This window comes from Brachyhypopomus gauderio, chromosome 21 (assembly GCF_052324685.1).
Source record: "Brachyhypopomus gauderio isolate BG-103 chromosome 21, BGAUD_0.2, whole genome shotgun sequence".
Classification (NCBI taxonomy): domain Eukaryota; kingdom Metazoa; phylum Chordata; class Actinopteri; order Gymnotiformes; family Hypopomidae; genus Brachyhypopomus; species Brachyhypopomus gauderio.
In genome coordinates this window covers 5,445,943-5,465,482 of record NC_135231.1, presented here as the reverse complement: position 1 = coordinate 5,465,482, position 19,540 = coordinate 5,445,943, and the positions used below count along the sequence as shown (strand labels likewise).

Below are 19,540 nucleotides of genomic sequence, written 5' to 3'. Positions count from 1 at the left end.
GGTGTGAGGGTGGGGGTGATGTGAGGGTGGAGGTGGTGTGGGTGAGGGCAGGTGTGAGGGTGGGGGTGATGTAAGGGTGAGGGCAGGTGTGAGGGTGGGGTGATGTGAGGGTGGAGGTGGTGTGGGTGAGGGCAGGTGTGAGGGTGGGGGTGATGTAAGGGTGAGGGCAGGTGTGAGGGTGGGGTGATGTGAGGGTGGAGGTGGTGTGGGTGAGGGCAGGTGTGAGGGTGGGGGTGATGTGTGGGTGGAGGCTGGCGACAGATGCTCTCTCCTGCATGTTCAGGCCTCCCACTGTGTCTGAGGACAAAAACTCCTCTGACAGAATCAGGGCTCCTGACCTGCTGCGTCTCCCCTGTCCTGGACCACAGTAAATACATCAGGGCTGTGAAACAGGCCAGAGAGACCGTGCGCTCTTCGCCACACTAGTACACACCGCAAACACAGCTTCTTCCCATCTTCTGATATTGTACAAAACAAAGGCAGCGCGCCTGCATGCACTCTGGCCCGCACCGACACTGTAATAGCTTTATATAACAGAGGTCCTGAAGGCACATTATTTGGGCCGGGACGCTGGCGTCTGTCCTGGACTCTTCCATCCATCTTTAGTGACAGCGGCCGCTTCCCTGTAAGAACATGGCAGGACTCTGTGCTGTGGTGGCCCTGGGCTCTCCTTTATCTACCACACGTCACTCGCTCTTTCGCTCAGTGCTTTTGTCCTGTCCTCCTGAGATTTCTTCTTCCTCCTCCCCAATAACTGGGGGCAATATAAATATAATCAGTGCTTCTTGTGGGGCTAATCAAATGTGCCATATTGCAGTAACCTGACTGACCAAAAACTGATTCTGAAAAATAAACAGATACATATATGATTGTGTGTGTGTGTGTGTGTGTGTGTGTGTGTGTGTGTGTGTGTGTGTGTGTGTGTGTGTGTGTGTACATACTCCCCCTCATTACAGACTGCACCAGTAGACATGCATCTCACCGCTATCATGTCTCATATTTCTTTTGTTCATTATTCCGTTTTACTCTCCGGAGTGTTTGAATATTGCAATAACACTGTTATGAGGCACTGTAATGTTACCATGCCTACTGTATATTTAATATGATGCTGTGGATGTTTTTGTTTTTTGTTTATCTGAACATAACTTGTATGGGGAGGTACTCTGGTGTTATAGAAACCCAACAGCAACAGTGAAACTGTAATTTATTTCTTTCATTAATCTCTACTAATTGACTTCATTTCTTGTTTCTGAATTAGAATTGGCTCTTTGGATCTTGTGTTATAACAATCTTTATTCAGTAAACAAATATTTTTTTCTAAGCGTCTGACAATTTAGTCCGAACGGCAGCACACGAGTCGAACTAGCGTTGCATGGCCAAACAGGCTCCTTATGGCTTTTGTTTGCATTGCAAATATGTTTGCAGAAACAAATGTTGACAGCTCCAGAATTAGGATGGATGCAGTCAGTGATGAGTGCGGGTGTTGTCCCACCTTAAAATCCTCCTATCCAACTATCTCGGAATGGAAATACAGCATATCATTTGTGAGTGAGGAAATAGTGTTTCTATGATTTATGAATCACAGAGGCGGCTCCTGGAATCACACAGTGGGTCTTCAGCCGGACACCGGCCTTTACACAGAATAGCAATGCTCTCTTACATTTTAGGAAGAATACCAAATGGCCTGTCAGTGTGTAAACTTTTCAGAGCTAAATTTAGAGGGCAGTGTGCATTAATCAGAGGAGGGACGCACATGGCAGTCATCGATTTAAAGGGAGTGAAGAATGAATCTTTGTTTGGAGATGTGATGCTTTAAATGTGCACCCTCAATCACTGCTCAAGGAGAACTGCCTACGTTTCCCAGCATGCATCACGGTCTGACTTGGCCACCTGCTTTATATCTCTGGGATCTCGACTGCTTCCCACATCTGTGGGTGGGAAATTTGACCCTGCCTGTGTGCTGCCAAACATCCCTTCCTGCTGGTTCAATGAATAATTCAGACTGTGTAACACAAGCATACTTGTGTGTAATTGTTTAAACAGCAGGAATAATTGAAAAATCTACAGGCCGCGGTTGGGAAAAATGGATTTTGGTTGCCTACAGCTTAATTGATTACACTCCACTCTGTCTTTTCACACTGCTGACTGCTAACAGCCAGAAACCTCCAATACAATCACCATGCATTAATAAACATGCCGGGGTAGACCGGGAGTTTTCCAGGGGCTCCTGGATCCTTTCTTCCCCAGCAGCAGGGAAGGGAGCTGTGTGGCCTAATCGCTTTGCATGCTTAAGCTAACAGCTATCCACCAAACCAAGAGCAGTGATCAGCCAAACAGCGCGTGGTGCTGCTAAACAGTGAAACAGTGTCAGTTTTGTGAGACAGGACTCTTACCTGCTTAACAAAACACAACATCAGCAAACTCCATTTTGCTGTATCCCCATCATTCGCTGCCTGATGCATTTACTTGGTGAATGCCACAGAGTCTCTTTAGAAGGTTTCGACGCTACATTGCCGCTACGTTTTCATCTGTGGCACGTTCTTATTGGAAATATACGTCCACTTAGTGTAGGATTTGAGTCTGTTTGTGGAATTCGAGAGTGCTTTCGCACGAGAGTGTGCTTGTTGGCCCGGCTTTGTCTTATCCTACTTCTGTAAGAGGAACAAATAGCACGCAGAAGTGTTCGTGAGCGAAAGCCCTTCAACAAAAGCCCTTCCCGTTACCCCCATCAGTAATAACCTCATATTTGCAGTATGCTAGAGAAGTGGTCTTTTTCAAAGAATAAGAGGGCCACAGAGACAGACAGACAGGTCTTCAGGCAATCTTCCTCTACTGAGTCATACTGAAGTGATACAAAGGCCGTGCAAACCTTTTCAGAAAGTACAGAACCCCAAAACCGCTCTGTGGCGCAAATCTTGCTAGAGTCCCTTCTGTTTCTGAGCACTATTTTGCTCAGAACAGAGTTTACTAAGACAGACAGGGAAGGCAGCAGGGAGACGACTCCGCCTGTAGTGGTTGTGGTAGTGGTCGGCATCTTATCAGAATTATACTGGATTATAAGTGAACAGTGAATGCATTCTGGACTCAATACAAAGATTTTCAGGATGGACAAGATACATTACCCAGTTCTGATCAAAATGTGTATATCATTAAGAGTCATCCGAGATAATGTGAATTAAGTGAAGCTGTGAAATAGCCAGGCTTGAATTAAGACATATTAATTTGTTTTTCTTTCCCCAGGCTTTGTGAACACTAATCTTTGTAATGAGAGTTAAATTGGCCCAGTGTGATTCAGGCCTCATTGTGTATGCTTCACTGGGAGTGCACAGAGCTCTGCACCACCACCAGAACCACACAGCTTCCCAGTCCTGCGTCTGCTCATTTACATGCTTATGAAAATGTATGTTAAGTACTGGTGACTAAACATGCATAAGATGAGGTATGAGGTTTAAGTAGGGTGGCTACATATAATTACAAATATACGCTGGAAAAAGATGTGTGTACTCACACACATGCACATACATGTGCACCTGCACATACGCGCTTTATATATGTGCTTTATTCGCCAGCTGCTCGGTTCCTTTCTAATGCCTTAACCTGTTTGGTATTCAGGTGGTCTGGTCAGAACAGAATAATATTCTTGTATGCTGTAGGGCTTTATGTATGATGTAATCTGGAAGACTTGTAATATTTAATATTCCTTTGTCAGTCCAGTCACTGCCTGAATCAGTTTTTGAACCAACTGATTTCTAAGCAGAGTTTGGAGCGCGATGTTGGTTTTAATCACTCAACTGGATGTGTCTCTGTTATTCCTCACTCGACCCAGCTAAAAGTCACTGTGATAGTTATATTTGATGGCCTTGAATGTGCACTAAAATTATGGCGTTTGTCCTTTAAAAGGGTGAGAGGGGCCATCAGGGCTATTGATTAGGAGATGGAGTCAGTTAAATTGCTAATTACTGTTTGGAGATAGAAGAGATTAGTTTCTGTTCATGCTGTTTTCTTTATCAAGGCCATGAACTCTGTAGACTCTTTTCAAAGTATCTGTGTGATTGTGTAATTATTTGCAAATACATATATGCATGTGTGTATGTCATGTAATCATGTAATTCTTTTAACTGATGTCATATTTTTTCAGTCTTGAATTCTCCAGGGAGATATCACAGAATTAATCACCATTACTTAAACCTTATTATATCAAAGTCTATTTAGAGGTTTTAATTGGGTCCAGAAGGGAGGACAGTCTCATAAATTAGCAGGATAATTAAGAACTCTGCACACTCTAAGTTTTTGTGCAGAATTAAGGACTTGGTAGTTGCTGTGTTTGTCAACAACAAAGGAGCGCATATATACCTAATGCACAAAAGCACACGCATGTACACACACACACACACACACACACACACAACACTCTCTCACACACACAATGTTTGCAAGTTAGGCATTAATGAAGCATTTAATAGAAACAGTAAACTCAAGCTGTATCTACTTAGGTTGAACTTTTAACAAGAAACATTCTTAGTTGGCGTTTAAATGTCTGGTTTCCAGCGATCGCTGTGCTGGTGCTGACGTGGAGTGTAGGGTATCCCACAGTCTGAAGGGCTGCTCCATACAAAGCCTGAGACCACAGCTCAGGCTGCTTCAGTTTATAAGCCGACGGAATTGTGAGGAGGCTACGAGGTGCTGCGTTTCTGAGGATGATGGATGATGAAGCTGGGTGTTTGTAGTGCTGGGAGTTTGTAGTGCTGGGAGTTTGTAGTGCTGGGAGTTTGTAGTGCTCAGGCTCCCAGCTGACTTAGTTAGTCCAAACTGTAGAGTCAACCAGTCCATTACATTTAGGTTAGCGTGTGTCAGTAAACAAACTGAGCAGTGGCACTGCTCACGCTTGGATAATGCGTGGGGTGTGTGTGCTTCATTCTGCTCATACGTACCACAGCATATCGAGTTTGTCCGTTTGGTGGGCTCTCATGTCTCAATTCCTTGTGTATGTGGGCCGAAACCCCCTCACTGCATAATTGTGTTTGTCTGAAACACTTTTCCGCAGTGTTGAGGGGAAAATTATTCAGGCTGTTGAGTTTATGATGACGCCTCTCAACGCGTCCCATCACGACCCCAGTGAGGTGCTGAAGCACTGGTAATTACTGCGGACAGCCAGGAGCCGCAGCGTGGGGAAGAGAGGAACCGGGCCTGGACGCCCACCACGCCTGGCCCCACTGCCTTCTCTGGGGAGTAGCGGGCGTCCACTGGGGACGGGCAGAAAGTGCAGGACAGGGAGGAGGAGATGGAGCCCTGGAACTGTGATTAACTCTGCAGCATGTGTGCCCACCGCGCACGTACGCCCACGTTACTGCCACGCCCGCCGGTATGTGATGAAACCTGTCTTGTTCTTTCGCATCCACAGATGCTGGAGTGTGACTCTTATTCTCTCTCTCTCTCTCTCTCTCTCTCTCTCTCTCTCTCTCTCTCTCTCTCTCTCTGCTTCTCTGAGGGGTAGGGTGGCACCACTACCATCTTGCCGTGGCGTCTCTGCGTTATTTCCTCACCGGGTGGCCTTCCTTAAGGCCCTGTAGCGGAGGGCGAATATGATTTCACGCTCCAGATCATCTGTGCAGTCAGTGGCGTGTGCTGCTTCATCTGCCCTGCATGTGACGGTCCACCGATGGGCTTGGAGCGAGCACATATTGATGGGGTGGAATATTCTGCCTCCGTGGGTCTGGTCTCAGCTCTCTCCTCCTCTGTGTCCGGCCGTGCCCCCCATCTTCCTCCTCTCCCCCTCGTCTTCCTCCTCTTCCTCTCCTCTTCTCCTCCCTGCCTCCCTCTGATCGTTCCGCACTCTCTATATAAAATCAGCACAGGCGTCACGTAGTATTGGTAGCTGATCTGTGATCCTCTTCTCTCTTTTCTCATTTGTTGTTTGTTTATTTGTTTACTTGCTTGTTTAACAAGCCTCCCACAGTGGACTGGTTTTCCGCCTCGCGTGTGGACGGCGATGCCGAGTCGCGCGTGTGTGGTCTCGTTCCTTTGTGCTGGCTTTCTCCGGCTCGTAACTGATATTTGCTGCACTCATGTGTGAAGTGTACATATTGGGGAAACAGTAACTGAATTCATTTGAAAGGGCAGAGTTTCAGATCTCCCTGTTGCAAAGAGTCCCTTACAAAAATAAATTACATACACATCACGAGTGCCACCAAAATGCATCTGTATAAAAATAGTCTTTAATGCTGTGCTATTACTAGGAAAATTACACAGTGTGAGCGAGGTAATAGACCTTAAATGCTAGGTGGGTAGAAAAGCAATCATATTCCTCTTATTTTTGTATAAAGTTACAGGCTGTTTATTACTTTATGTTGCTGACAGAACCCTTTGCGTGGATTCTGGAAGTAAGAAGCACTGGTCATGCTTGAACCAAATCACAACATCCACAACCCCTGACACACAGACATGCACATACACACACATATATACACACACACACACACACACACACACACACACACACACACACACACACACACACACACACACACACACACACACACACACACACACACACATACAAGCCACCTCCTGAGCCCTCAGGCTTACAATTGAGAAATAATTGCACAGTTTATAACCATGGAGAGTGCTCAAACCCCTCTTTGATAAATAGGCTAAGCTTTAGGCTCAAGCAGCTATAGTAAAGATTATCAACGAGTAGAAAAATTGGGCGCCCTCTAAAACTGGCACGATGGCTAACTGTGTTAAATATAATTGTACAAGTCTACAGTTGCCTGTTCCCTGTCTGAAGGGCATTCAGAGAGCTGTTTGGACCTACATTTGTTTGGACATTTTGAAATAACTGAACTGCATGCTGTCAGAATGTTTTGCTGACAATATTGACATGGACAATTTGGGAATCTCATGTGTTGCTACACTCTTTCTGAGCATGTAACAATTTTTTCTATATATATGTAAGGATATTAAAATAATGATTCTTGCTGTTCCTACATACATCAGCTTTTATGCGTGCTCTGTTCAGTGCTGCTGGGCCTGTTCACTGTGAACACAGTCCTCCAGACTGGTGCATTGCTGCTGATATAAGATGATAAGATTATGTAATGTGTTGTCTACAGTAGAGCTGTGTGATATGATTTCATGATATGAAATATAGATTTTTTTTTTCTGGGGCAGTGATTTTCTCATAAGGTATTGAAATGAACTCTTAAAGATTTAAATATACTCTAAAAATGTTTTTGAGACCATCATGTATTGATGAACACACATTTAATGGACAGAATCACTGTTTTGACAATGGTGCACATTGTCACCTGTCCCTGAATTTAAACTTTCATCTCTAGGCAAGAAACATATGTCAGGTTCGCTGTGGTGCGAGGGTTCATAGCGTGGTGTGAGGGTGGATGGTGTGAAGTTTCATGGTGTGGTGTAAGTGGTGTAAGGATGCATGGCGTGGTGTGAGGGTTCATGGCGTGGTGTGAGGGTGTGGTGTGAGGGTGCATGGCGTTGGTGTGAGGGTGGATGGTGTGAAGTTTCATGGTGTGGTGTAAGTGGTATAAGGGTGCATGGCGTGGTGTGAGGGTTCATGGTGTGGTGTGAGGGTGCATGGCGTGATGTGAGAGCGTGATGTGAGAGTTCTTGGCGTGGTGTGAGGGTGCATGAAGTGGTGTGAGGGTGCATGGCATGGTGTGAGGGTGCATGGCATGGTGTGTGGGTTCATGGCTCGGTGTGAGGGTTCATGGCATGGTGTGAGGGTTCATGGCTCGGTGTGAGGGTTCATGGCTCGGTGTGAGGGTTCATGGCATGGTGTGAGGGTTCATGGCATGGTGTGAGGGTGCATGAAGTGGTGTGAGGGTGCATGGCATGGTGTGAGGGTTCATGGTGTGGTGTGAGGGTGCATGAAGTGGTGTGAGGGTGCATGGCGTGGTGTGAGAGCGTGGTGTGAGGGTTCATGGTGTGGTGTGAGGGTGCATGAAGTGGTGTGAGGGTGCATGGCGTGGTGTGAGGGTTCATTGTCATGCTTCAGACATCACAGGCACAAACTATAGGCTGCAGTGCATTCTGGTGCTTCGCTTATTAAAGCATGCTGCTCATAGCTGTATGGCAACAGACGAGACATTTTTATTGATTTCTGGGGAGAACCTTACAATACAAGCTGGCAATGCAGCAGAGGAGAGAGGCCTGCACAAGGAGGAGTCTGGAGAAATTCAACTCTCTGTGCCTAAGGGCTTTGAGAATCACAGATGACCTTGTGTGTGTGTTTGTGTGCATGAGAGAGAGAGTGTGTTTAGCTCTTGAGAGCATACGCATGACTGTCACCTCCTGTTCTCTTTCCCTATGTAAAATTCCTCAATGTGAATCAGGCCATTCTCAGAGCCCCGAACGCTAGTGCTCTAGTGGACTGACATTGACTGATGAGATGCAGGGAGAGGGAGAGAGAGAGAGAGAGACAGAGATAAAGAGATAGAGACAGAGAGAGACAGACAGAGATCCCAATGCTCCATAAAACTTTCTCGAAGTCTTCAACATCATAGCCAGCTATGCGACTACGATGAATTATTTTAAAAAGTAAAACCCAGTTTCATGTCATTATTGACCTTGAGTCCTAAGGCACGCTGTAGCGTCCCCATTCTTTGACATCTCATTTTCAGCAGTGGTTTACTTGCCTGCGTGTCCCCGTGGAGTCGTGGTGAGCTCGTCTCTCCAGAGGACCACTGATGGTCCGAGTGTTCCAGGCCGACCTGAAATGAACATGAAGAGTGGCACCTGGACAGAAGAAGGCGCTACACTCATTGTCTCAGTGTCCATCCTGCTCTCTGCTGGACAGACGAAAACCCCGCCCTCACTGTCTCAGTGTCCATCCTCGTCTCTGCTGGACAGACGAAGGCCCCACCCTCATCGTCTCAGTGTCCATCCTCGTCTCTGCTGGACAGACGAAGGCCCCACCCTCATCGTTTCCGTGTCCATCCTCGTCTCTGCTGGACAGACGAAGGCCCCGCCCTCATCGTCTCAGTGTCCATCCTCCTCTCTCCTGGACAGACGAAGGCCCCACCCTCATCGTCTCAGTGTCCATCCTCCTCTCTCGTTTGATTGTGGGGAACATCAGTCACGTGTGCCATTCTCTATCCATCCAATCAGAGACAGACTGGCTGTGGGGGTTGTGCCAGAGCAGCAATTCATCAGCCAGCAGACCCACTTCCTCCCGGGGGAGGAATCACTGGTGTGTGCACCGTGAGCCCCAGAGGATAAAGCGGCGTGCAGCAGTGGAGTTCCTGTGTGTGTGTGTGTGTGTGTGTGTGTGTGTGTGTGTGTGTGTGTGTGTGTGTGAGAGAGAGAGAGAGAGAGAGATCCATCTACAGACTCATTAGCTACTGTTGACAGAGCTGTTGACAGTACTGTCAGGCTCTGCACACAGAGAGATCGAGCTCTCGCTCGGATTGTGGTTACCTTGACAAAACCTTCAGCTCCACTGAGCACCAGATGCTCTGCTTCACCATACAGGAGTGATGTCACTGCCTCGCCTTGACTCAGAAAACAGGACTCATTACCGGTCAGACGAGACTAAATAACCTGTGAAACGTGATCATGAAATGTGTGTGTGTGTGAGTAAAAGTATTTTTGATTACTAAGGATAGGTTAGAGTTGTGCTTAAGTGTAGCTACAGTGAGGGTGTGTGGGGGCTGTGAGCGTGTGAGGGTATTTCTGCCCTTGGGTGGGGCATTTAACAATGTGCAGCTTTGCAGGTGGCACTTCAGGCAAATGTCTCTCTCACCCTGAGTGAAGCTGTTTAAATTGAATGTCAGCTCGGGGCCCCGGTGTAGTCCCGGTGGAACCCCAGCTGAGAGAGTCAGTGGCATGTTTTAACTCTCCCTTGGTTTGGGTTCATACACCTCGCCTGTGTCTGTGTATTCATGGAGCGGTCCATATAGTGCACGCTGACGGCTTGTGTTTTGTGGTTGTGGTGTGTTTGATGAAGAGTACTGCAGGAGAAGTGTAAATGATAGTGATATGTGTAATAACATCCTTGGGCAGTTTCATTGGCCTCCAGTGGGACCTTATGCTGCACTGTTCTTACATCTGTTAGGCAGAAACCTTCAGCTGCCCACAGGAGACCTCTTCAGGACCACCGTCGTGCACTCCGAGCGTCATGTGCAGACTGTGGCTCATGTCCCACAGTGTGTCTGAGGCTGGTGATCTTAAATCACTAGTGCAAAGTCCCGTCTGTGTGGATTTGAAGGGCTTTGAAGGACTCGCGATGTCCTACATTCGTAATATCACTCCTGATTCCGTTCTGTTTAAAAAAAGGCCTCATCTCACCTGATTCTCATCTTCTCCCAGCTCACTGTTACTGGTGCTCACTGTTGGTTTGTCTACGCACCAGAACGGCTATGGTGACGGCACATTTTGCACCAGCAGTGATGGTGCGGCATTCTGGAATGAAATGGTCAAGTTCTAACTTCGGTTGCAGTAACCAGAGGTCTGGTTTCTATGGAAATTCTCACTACCGACTTGAGAGTCTCACATTTTGAAATTCTCTGCGGTTCCCTGGAATGCTGGTTAAAGTATTTAATAAGGGAGATATGCTACGAGCCTGGGACACCAGATAAAGCCCTTAAATAAGGCAGATATGCTGTGTCTATGACTCTCCACCTGTCTAGAACAGTGCTCCGCATGGAAAGGTGTTTCAAAGGAGGTCATACAGTAAATCAGATTTTAAAGGATGATGTATAAATGTAAAAATGCCCCACACTCACGGGTCTGCAGTCCTGAAGATGAGATTTCATCAAGATATTCTCAGCTGAGCATTCCACACGCCGTAGTCCATAAACGCCCCAAGACCCAGTGTACGGCAAGAGATTTTATTAATAAAACCAGGTAAGCAAGTTGGGAAAGCACGTTTCTTGTCAGTGGCTAAAAGCACAAAATGTCCTGAAGCACAAAATGATTTGTGCAGCTCCGTATCGAAAATATTCAGTTGATTTTGGCAGCTAAATCTGGTAAACAACCTTCAGTGGGCTGCTATCAAAATGCAAAATAACTAGAGAAAACTTCAGGATGTGGCAAAAAAAAAAAGAAGAAGCGTGTTGTACCGTGTTGACGATGTTAAATCGTTTGGCCCACATGTGAAGTAATGCATTCTGGCACCAGTGTAATGCCCAGCATGGGCTGGCGAGTCCTGGAAATCATGGTGGTTTTTTTTCTGTGAGGCTTCTCCTTGCCAGCAGGATCTGAGGCTCCTGTTATGAGGCAGGATAAAACAGGCGTGCGGTTATTGAGAGTGATTTGACAACAGCCCGCAGTCGCCGCGTCCCTGTTAAACCCGCCTTGAGTTTGCCGTGCGCTTCTTAGCGAAAATGGCGCAGTTCCATTTAAACGCCCTGCCACATGCACTCGTCCTCCTTTTCAGACGGGCGTGTTCACTTTCCCTGAGCAAATCTGCTGCAGACTTTATTTCCTTACTTGACTGTCTCTATTATCCGCTGATCTGTGCAGCCTTGCATTGTTGCAAACCAGTGCACCCGGTTTCCCCCTTCTGCTTATGTGATATCGCGTTGTGTGACACTCCATCCTGTTATTTTATTGCTGTTTGTAGTATTTTATTATAACGCCTATAACCAGTGATCCTGAGCAATTACAAATCACGAGGAGTCATCGCTGCATGGATACAGCGGGCGTTAACTATACGGAGTCTGGCCCCTTTGGCCCTAGTCCTTTTGTGTTATTCTTACTCAGGAGGGTATAAAGCAGTTGTCACACAACAGTCGTCGTCCTTTCCCATGCATCATTATCAGGAAATGGTGTGCAGGCAGCGCTCGCCATCCAGCTGTCTGCCTGCAAGCGTGGAGCAGGTACTTGTGAGTCAGTGCACAGTGCGACGGGCTGGACGGCTGGTGCCGTGACCCCTGTCGCTGAGCCCACAGTTCAAGTGAAAAATGAAATTCCAGAGTTGCAGTCCAAGAAACCCCAACTAATGCGACCCAAATGAAACAGCTCAAATGGGATCCAGTGTGCTGGGTAAGACCCATCTGTGCTCTCCAAGTCAGCGTCTAATGGTGAAGTGTGAGCTTCATGTGATGTGCGGATCATTTATATGAGCATGAATGAACAGGCAGGAGAGAAGAGAGGCGCAGAGGTGACCGAGGCCCTGTGGTTTGGTCGGGGCGTGCTGGGAGGTTGAGGAAGAGGGAAAGATGAAGAACAAAATGCTCTACTCAGTAAGGACCGAAGAAACTGTGGGTCTTCATATTTCATGTTGATGTTTCATATCACGTTCACACACACGCGCACACACACACACACACACACACACACACACACACACACACACACACACACACACACACACACACACACACACACACAGAAACATTCAATGATGCATGGCCTTAACTGACCATAGGAACTGTCCTTGTTCTCAGTGCAGTTGGAGCATGTCACATGTTTAATGTGCACATAGACTTCCATGTTTAATGTCCTGATTATTAGTGTGTGCACATAGTGTTCCATGTTTAATGTACTGATTATTAGTTTGTTCACATAGTCTTCTATGTTTAATGTACTGATTATTAGTTTGTTCACATAGTCTTCCATGTTTAATGTCCTGATTATTAGTGTGTGCACATAGTGTTCCATGTTTAATGTACTGATTATTAGTTTGTTCACATAGTCTTCTATGTTTAATGTCCTGATTATTAGTTTGTTCACATAGTCTTCCATGTTTAATGTACTGATTATTAGTGTGTGCACATAGTCTTCCATGTTTAATGTCCTGATTATTAGTGTGTGTACATAGTCTTCCATGATTAATGTCCCGATTATTAGTGTGTGCACATAGTCTTCCATGTTTAATGTCCTGATTATTAGTGTATTAACATAGACTTCCATGTTTAATGTCCTGATTAAGAGTGTGCACATAGTCTTCCATGTTTAATGTCCTGATTAAGAGTGTGTGCACATAGTGTTCCATGTTTAATGTCCTGATTATTAGTGTGTGCACATAGTCTTTCAGTGTGGCAGCAATGGCCCCTGCAGTTCATCAGGCATCTGTCCCTCACTTACACAAAGTGAAATAATATGAAAAGCAATCACTCCCGTACATGGCTCGGAGATGTCCACTGCCATTTTTTTTTAAATAGTCATAACCTTCAGATATGCTGTTAGAAGAGTCCGTGGGGCAGCCTCTCTCCCACACCGCTCTGACTTGGGTGTTCGTCCTCAGCAGGCCTTGCCCCCCCCTCTCCCCTCACTGTTTTGACTGATTCACTCTGGAGTTAATGAAAGCCCTAAGCCTGCTGGAGAGGTAGAGGCTATTTACATTTTTATTGATTTCTAAAAGTACATTTAACAAAGCTTATATTCAACTTCTCCTCTGAGAGCCCCTATCTCCTATTTACTTGGAGAGAAACGTGTGTATTTTTCTGTAAAGAAGTTGCTTTTTTGCTCTGTATTTTTATCCCCACCCGCAGATCAAAGCCAAAAACTAGGCCTGTAATTAAAACTATGCATTAAAGAAAATAAACCCCTGTGTATTCTGTCTGAAGCCTCACTGCTTCATAATTCATGGAGAGCAAACTCAGGCAGCTGCGCTCTCTGTGCTGAGTCCTCTCCCCGCTCTCTGCCGGATGCACGGCCGTCTCCTCCTCCCTCTGTGGTGCTCGCTGCTCCGTTACTCGTAGGCAGACCCACCCTCAGGGACTCAGGGCAGTTCCGCTTGCATGCGGTTAGAATCCTGGCCAGCAGAACGAGGCGTCAGCTAATAGCTCTAATACGCACTAACGGTGTGGTCTTCACCAGTGCTCGTGTTTAATTGTTTGTCCCACCACCAGCCGTACAGGGAGTATTATATCTCCAGATGGACTTGGCCCAGGAGCTGAGCTTTGAGATGTTTGATTCATCCGATACTGAGACTTTTTCCCCTTCAATCATATGCAGTGCTGCTTGATGTATCTGTTCTCTCTCTCTCTTCTCTCTCTCTCTCACTCTCACTCTCTCGCTCTCTATCGTCGTTGTCTCTTGTCCTCTGTCTAACTGCTCCAAACGATGTTTCTTTCTGATGACACAAGCCATGACCGCAGGCTCTCAGAGAACTGCCATGTGTCAAGCGTGACTAACCTGAGGGCATCGCTCCGTCTCTCCACGCCAGAGACTCGCTACATGGTCTCGACCACATGCCGCCTCTGATGGGTGCGGTGCCACTGATTGAGAGGCTCGCTTCTCCGCGTTCGGTGTAGCGTGCAGTTGAAGTGGAGTTCCTGAGCCCCGCATTCTGCCTGCGTGTGAAGTGAATGTGCGGGGTCCCCCGGGTTTGACGCACCCAAGCGTTTGGTAATCACTCATTCGCAGTGCATGACTGCGGGGCCTTTGTTATGTGGTCTTTCCGTCTCTCTCTTTCTGTCTCTCTCTTTCTCTTTCCTCTCTTTCTCCCTCTTTCTGTCACTCCCTCTTGCGCCACTTCCCTCCTCATTAATGCACTTTTACACAGATAGCAGCATGCTCCAGGCTCTCTCATCTCCGCCATGGCACGCACACTCCATCATTCTTTCGAAGTGCTGTGGCCCCACACTAACCGCAGGGGATAAACCCTAATCCACCCAGCTTCCGGACTGTCGTTTGAGGACTTTGTGCTCTTCTCAGTTCTTATGACCTGCAGAGAGGCGATGTGTGACTGCCGGAGAGTGCACTTCAGCGATGGCGTAGGACTAGCCCGAGACGTCGCGCAAACAAGGACGGTCAGACACAACGGACAAATTGTCTCGGAGGTTTGATGCTTTTTATCGATTGGCCCCTTCTTTTTGACAGAAGGAGGGACATGCGAGGTGATTGCTGCACACAGATGCTGCAACAAAAACAAGATCGAAGAGCGATCCCAGACGGTGAAGTGCTCCTGCTTACCGGGGAAAGTGGCGGGGACCACCAGGAATAAACCCTCCTGTGTGGACGGTGAGTGAGTTCAGCTGCAGGCTAAAACTCACAATGCACTAACACTTCCCAGGCAGGTAACAGACATGTTGGCCCTGTAGCGACAGGGGTTTATGCTTAATAAAGCTGATAAGAGCAAGTTTTGACAGCCGAACTTCAGCCGAACTCCAGCCTAACTCCAGCCTAACTCCAGCCTAACTCCAGCCAAAGCGTGCTGGTGAGTGGCTGGCCCACAAGAGCTCTGGGGTCATGCGTGTTGGTGCTAGCAGGGACACACCTGTCTGAATGTACCGCTGAGCTTGAAATAAATCAACGCATCTGATTCATAACCTGAAGGTGTCATCATTCATCTTGCCATGGTTGGAGGCATTGTTTTTAATCCATTAATCACATTGACGACAATATGCCAAAGAATATAGAAAACCCAGTAAACTTTGATCCAATGCATAACCCTAGGTGGAGAGCTCAGAAACTGATCCCTGCTGTTGTCTGGCTGTGAGCAGTGTCTTGACAGACACCGTCACATTCAAAAACAAGGACAAGAAGTGTTAAGACAGGCAGCGTTTGAGCAGATCCTGTCACGCTCCTGTAGTGTCCCGCCCCAGAAACCTGCTCGTCCTCAGGGAGAGTCCTTATTACCACTCTGTCCTTTTGACAAATGAGGCACTCTGAGCGTCTTCTGTGAGGGGAACCTCGGCCTCAACTCCTGGCAAAGAAACACCGACCAAAGATCACCTCACTCACACGTCTCCCACTTAATGATCTGGACGAGACTTCTAGTCCACCAGCCTGTAGAGAGTGGCTGATTACTGGTCTTGCCATGAGCTGGACTACGTGCTCATGTTTGCTTTAACCCTAGTTCTCTGCTGCTGGACAGTCTGGGTGCTAGTGGTTCTCAGCTTAGCTTAGGTGATGTATGCATTGAAGATGCACTGGTGCCCATTACAGTAAGTCAGCTAAGCCTCTCCAAGATGGCTGCCAGTGAGGTGAGCCTTGCACTCCAGAATGACACCCATACTGAATGGCCATAGTTTATGTATGAGATGTTTTGTTTACCTTCTAGAGAATGACGGTGCAAGATAAAATGTATTTTTATCAAAAACAAGGAACACTTGCCTGAGGTGTTGCATTTATTGATGTTTTTTTGTAACCTTGGTCATGCTGAACCAGTGAAGGATCACTGAAAGAGCAGAAAACCGGGGGTGGGGGGGGGGGGGGGGGGGGGGCACTTCAAATACAACTACAGATTTACCTGCACTATTTACCTGCACTGTGTACAAAGTTCAAAGATGTTGGCGAGTGTGAAGGTGTGGAAAGGTGCTTCAACAAGTTTGCTGTAAGTCAGTTAAGTGATGCCACATGGTGCTGATAACTTGTGAATTAGTGGTGATTTGCACACTTTCATAGTGAACAGACTGTGAACAATCAGAGGCTTTTGTTTTGGTTTGTAGCTGCTTTTTCTGAATTGCACCTGTATTAATAGCAGGTGAAAAGAAGGGTTAGTGTGTTATTGTTCAGTAGCGCTAAATCTATTAAAACTACAATTCAAACTATAAACAATTGAAGCTAAAATGTACTTTAAAGAAATTTAGACACGAACCTCTTCACCTTGTTTCGGTGTGGACACAAACACAGTTGTCCTGGATCTTTTGTTAAAGTACTAGTTATCATTATGCTGTTATTACAAATGTCTGAAATGCTTTTAGCATTCCGAACACATCACTGATACATTTTCTCTCACCGTGCCAGCACTTGTTCTATGCATATAATGGCCTCAGTTCACATCATTTGAAATGATCACACTTTCACACAGCAGAGTGAAACTGATAGCTTTTTGTAAGATTTACAATGTCAGTTTCTTTGACAAGGCCCTGAATTGAGCCATGTACTTAAATGGTATTTATGTCAATTTCCGCCTATTATTGGCAGCAAATCGGGCTGAATTATAGGGCTGGGATATTAGACTTCTAGATGGAGCAGGATGAAATGGATTTAAATGAACAAATGGAGCACTTCACCTCAGTACAAGGCTTTTCACAATGTAGCACGCCTCGCATAAAACATGACACCTTTGTGGAAAACTATCGTAGTATACACTATGAGCATTTAACCGCTGCCAGTGTTGTTTTTTTTCAGCACCCTATGCCTGTAAAATGGGACGGGGGTATTTTACTAAAACTGATTAGACAGGGTGTCTGAAAATTGAGGAAACAGCCATATAAAGTGAAATGAGTGTTCAGGATGTTCTTTCATCCCACTCTTGATGAACATCTGGCAGAACGTTAGCACGAGCAAGAAGACTAAGGCTCTGTTCGAAATAGCCTACTACATACTGGATACTGCATACTGGTCCTCGTAGTAGTATGCAGTACAGTTTCCAGTATGCGACAAAAGCAAAGCATACTACGAGGTCACGTGAACGTAGCGTTGCATGATGGGATGCAGTACACCACGAAGATAGCTCTGTTCACGTACTGGAATATTTTGCGGAAGTAGTAGGTCATCCGGGTATGTTTCGCGTACTGGAAATTTTCATTTTGGTCACATACTGCAAACGACATACTGATTTGGGGCTCGATCAGTACGCCAGTAGTATGTAGTAGGCTATTTCGAACACAGCCTAAGAGTCAACATTCCATATCATCGCCATCTTCAACTTATATGGGTGTTTATTTATTAAGATACCCTGTATAATTGCAGTTTTAGTTAAATACGACACGTCTGTCAAAGTTTCTGATCAAAAGCACTGGCTGAAATGCTAAGGGCAGTGCAGGACCACAGAGAAGACAGTTCTGTGTTGTGCATAGTCTCAGCAGGTGCCTCCTAGCTTTGGACATTGAGATGGTGTAGCGTGTTTGTACGAGCGCTCCCCAAACCACAGTTTGGGGTGGTGACGTGCGAGTGCAGCGTTTGTCTTCAGCCTCGATAGTGATCGGGAAGTGGTGGTGTGAGATGGAGCCCTGCCTGGAGGGGGAGGAGTGCAAGACCCTGCCGGACAACTCGGGCTGGATGTGCTACTCCGGGAACAAGATCAAAACCACCAGGGTGAGTGTCCGTCCACCTGCAGACATTAGTTCCAGAGAGGAGGAGTTTTACTGAACGCTCATTAGACAGCACTAAACAACGCTATTAGGGATGACTATTACAGCTGTATGTGCACATGAATGGAGTGTGGGGGGCCATTTATGTTGCATGGCTAAATTAATAAAAAATTAACAGCTTAATTTTGATTACTATTTGTGTGTGTGTGTTACAGAACACCCATCCATATTCATCATTGTAGCAATGGGTTCAGCTCAGTGCAACACAATCAGAAAGGTTTGTATGTACCAGTGTACCCAACACTATTGAAGTCCTGTAACAAGGTCATAGATGGGGTTCAATAATAAATTAATAAATATACCATATATATATATATATATATATATATATATATATATATATATACCATCATATCATGAGTTTTTTTGTAATGTAATATTCATGTTTGCTTCTTCAAATGTTCAAATCTCAGGGTTAGAAGAGGATGAAATGGTGAAAGAGTGATCACAATGGTGAAAAAGTGACCCCAATGGAGAAAGAATGACACCGATGGTCAAAGAGTGACCCCAGTGGTGAAAGAATTACTGATGATGAAATAATGACCCCGATGGCAGACAGCTGGTGAACTTTCACCTGACGTTATAGTAGGGTCTGCTTTTCACCTGACATTACAGTAGGGTCTGCTTTTTTGGCATTTGACTTCTGTGAAACAGTGCTGCCTCTTGGCTGCCTGAAGAACTCTTCATGGCCTACAGACTATTTGTCGTTGGATTATTTTATTGTTTCTTTTCATCAGAACATTTGGTCTCGTGTTGTAAATGCTGGATGATCTGAGACTTCTCATGTGTTGTTGAGTTCTCTCGTACCAGCTTTAATTTGCCTGAACATATTGTCTTCTGTGGTAGCTTGGGTACTCCTTCTCCAGAGTTGACTCATCTGACAAACTCCTCTACAGCCATTTAGAGCTTCTCACTTGTCGTGGAAAGAAGGAGACATCTCAGAAGACTAAGTGGAGAAATCGTCTGGCTTGCTTTATGAACACACTCAAACTTTTCTGCCCTGACCAGAACGGATTTATGAGATTGTGTGTGACATACATCTGTTTCCTGCAGTTTCATTATTGTTTAACTACAGGTCTTTGTGTGACAATGAGAAGGCGGTGAAAAAAGTGATAAAAGTAAAAAACCTGACAGATAAAAATTACATGTTACATTTGTGCTGTATTGTATGTTTGTCTGAAACTACAGCTAAGAAAAGCACGGTTTGTATGGAAAAAGCACAGTGAACCTGAAGAATGAATGAATGAACTTTTCCACATCCAGTGTAGATGTTGGTGAAGTTGTAGTCCATAAAAAGATGGTCATTTACCTAATAATATATTGATGCAGCATCTTTCACACCATATCTATGTAAAAATCAGAGGGACCCATTATATCAAAGCCAATGAGGTCTGATAGGAATCTGCTGCTGCATGCAGATATAAAATACCATGACATTTAAATGCTCAATCAAATTTACATTCAGCTCTCTATTACTTTGCCTTCATTAAACAGCTGTTGAAATGTGATTTTTTTTTTCTGGCCAC

General features: G+C 45.8%; 1 protein-coding gene and 1 long non-coding RNA gene across 3 annotated transcripts in view; one reads left to right on the top strand and one right to left on the bottom strand.

The window, feature by feature from the left end:
• tafa1a (TAFA chemokine like family member 1a) overlaps positions 1-19,522 on the top strand; it is a 27,422-nt gene extending 7,900 nt beyond the window's left edge. The window contains exons 3-6 of one of the 2 annotated variants that reach the window (XM_076983733.1): positions 14,797-14,934; positions 17,834-17,958; positions 18,170-18,231; positions 18,428-19,522. In XM_076983733.1, the coding sequence (XP_076839848.1) occupies positions 14,797-14,934; positions 17,834-17,958; positions 18,170-18,196 (290 nt within the window). In that variant the 3' untranslated portion in view covers positions 18,197-18,231; positions 18,428-19,522. Of the gene's footprint in view, positions 1-14,793; positions 14,935-17,833; positions 17,959-18,169; positions 18,232-18,427 lie in introns of both variants that reach the window. The other variant, XM_076983732.1, reaches the window with a different exon arrangement.
• On the bottom strand, positions 7,245-10,991 carry LOC143484807 (uncharacterized). The gene is made up of 2 exons (XR_013122722.1): positions 10,749-10,991; positions 7,245-10,425 (listed from the first exon to the last, which is right to left on the bottom strand). It is a non-coding gene; the product is annotated as an uncharacterized LOC143484807 (long non-coding RNA).
• Positions 19,523-19,540: the final 18 nt, after the last annotated feature.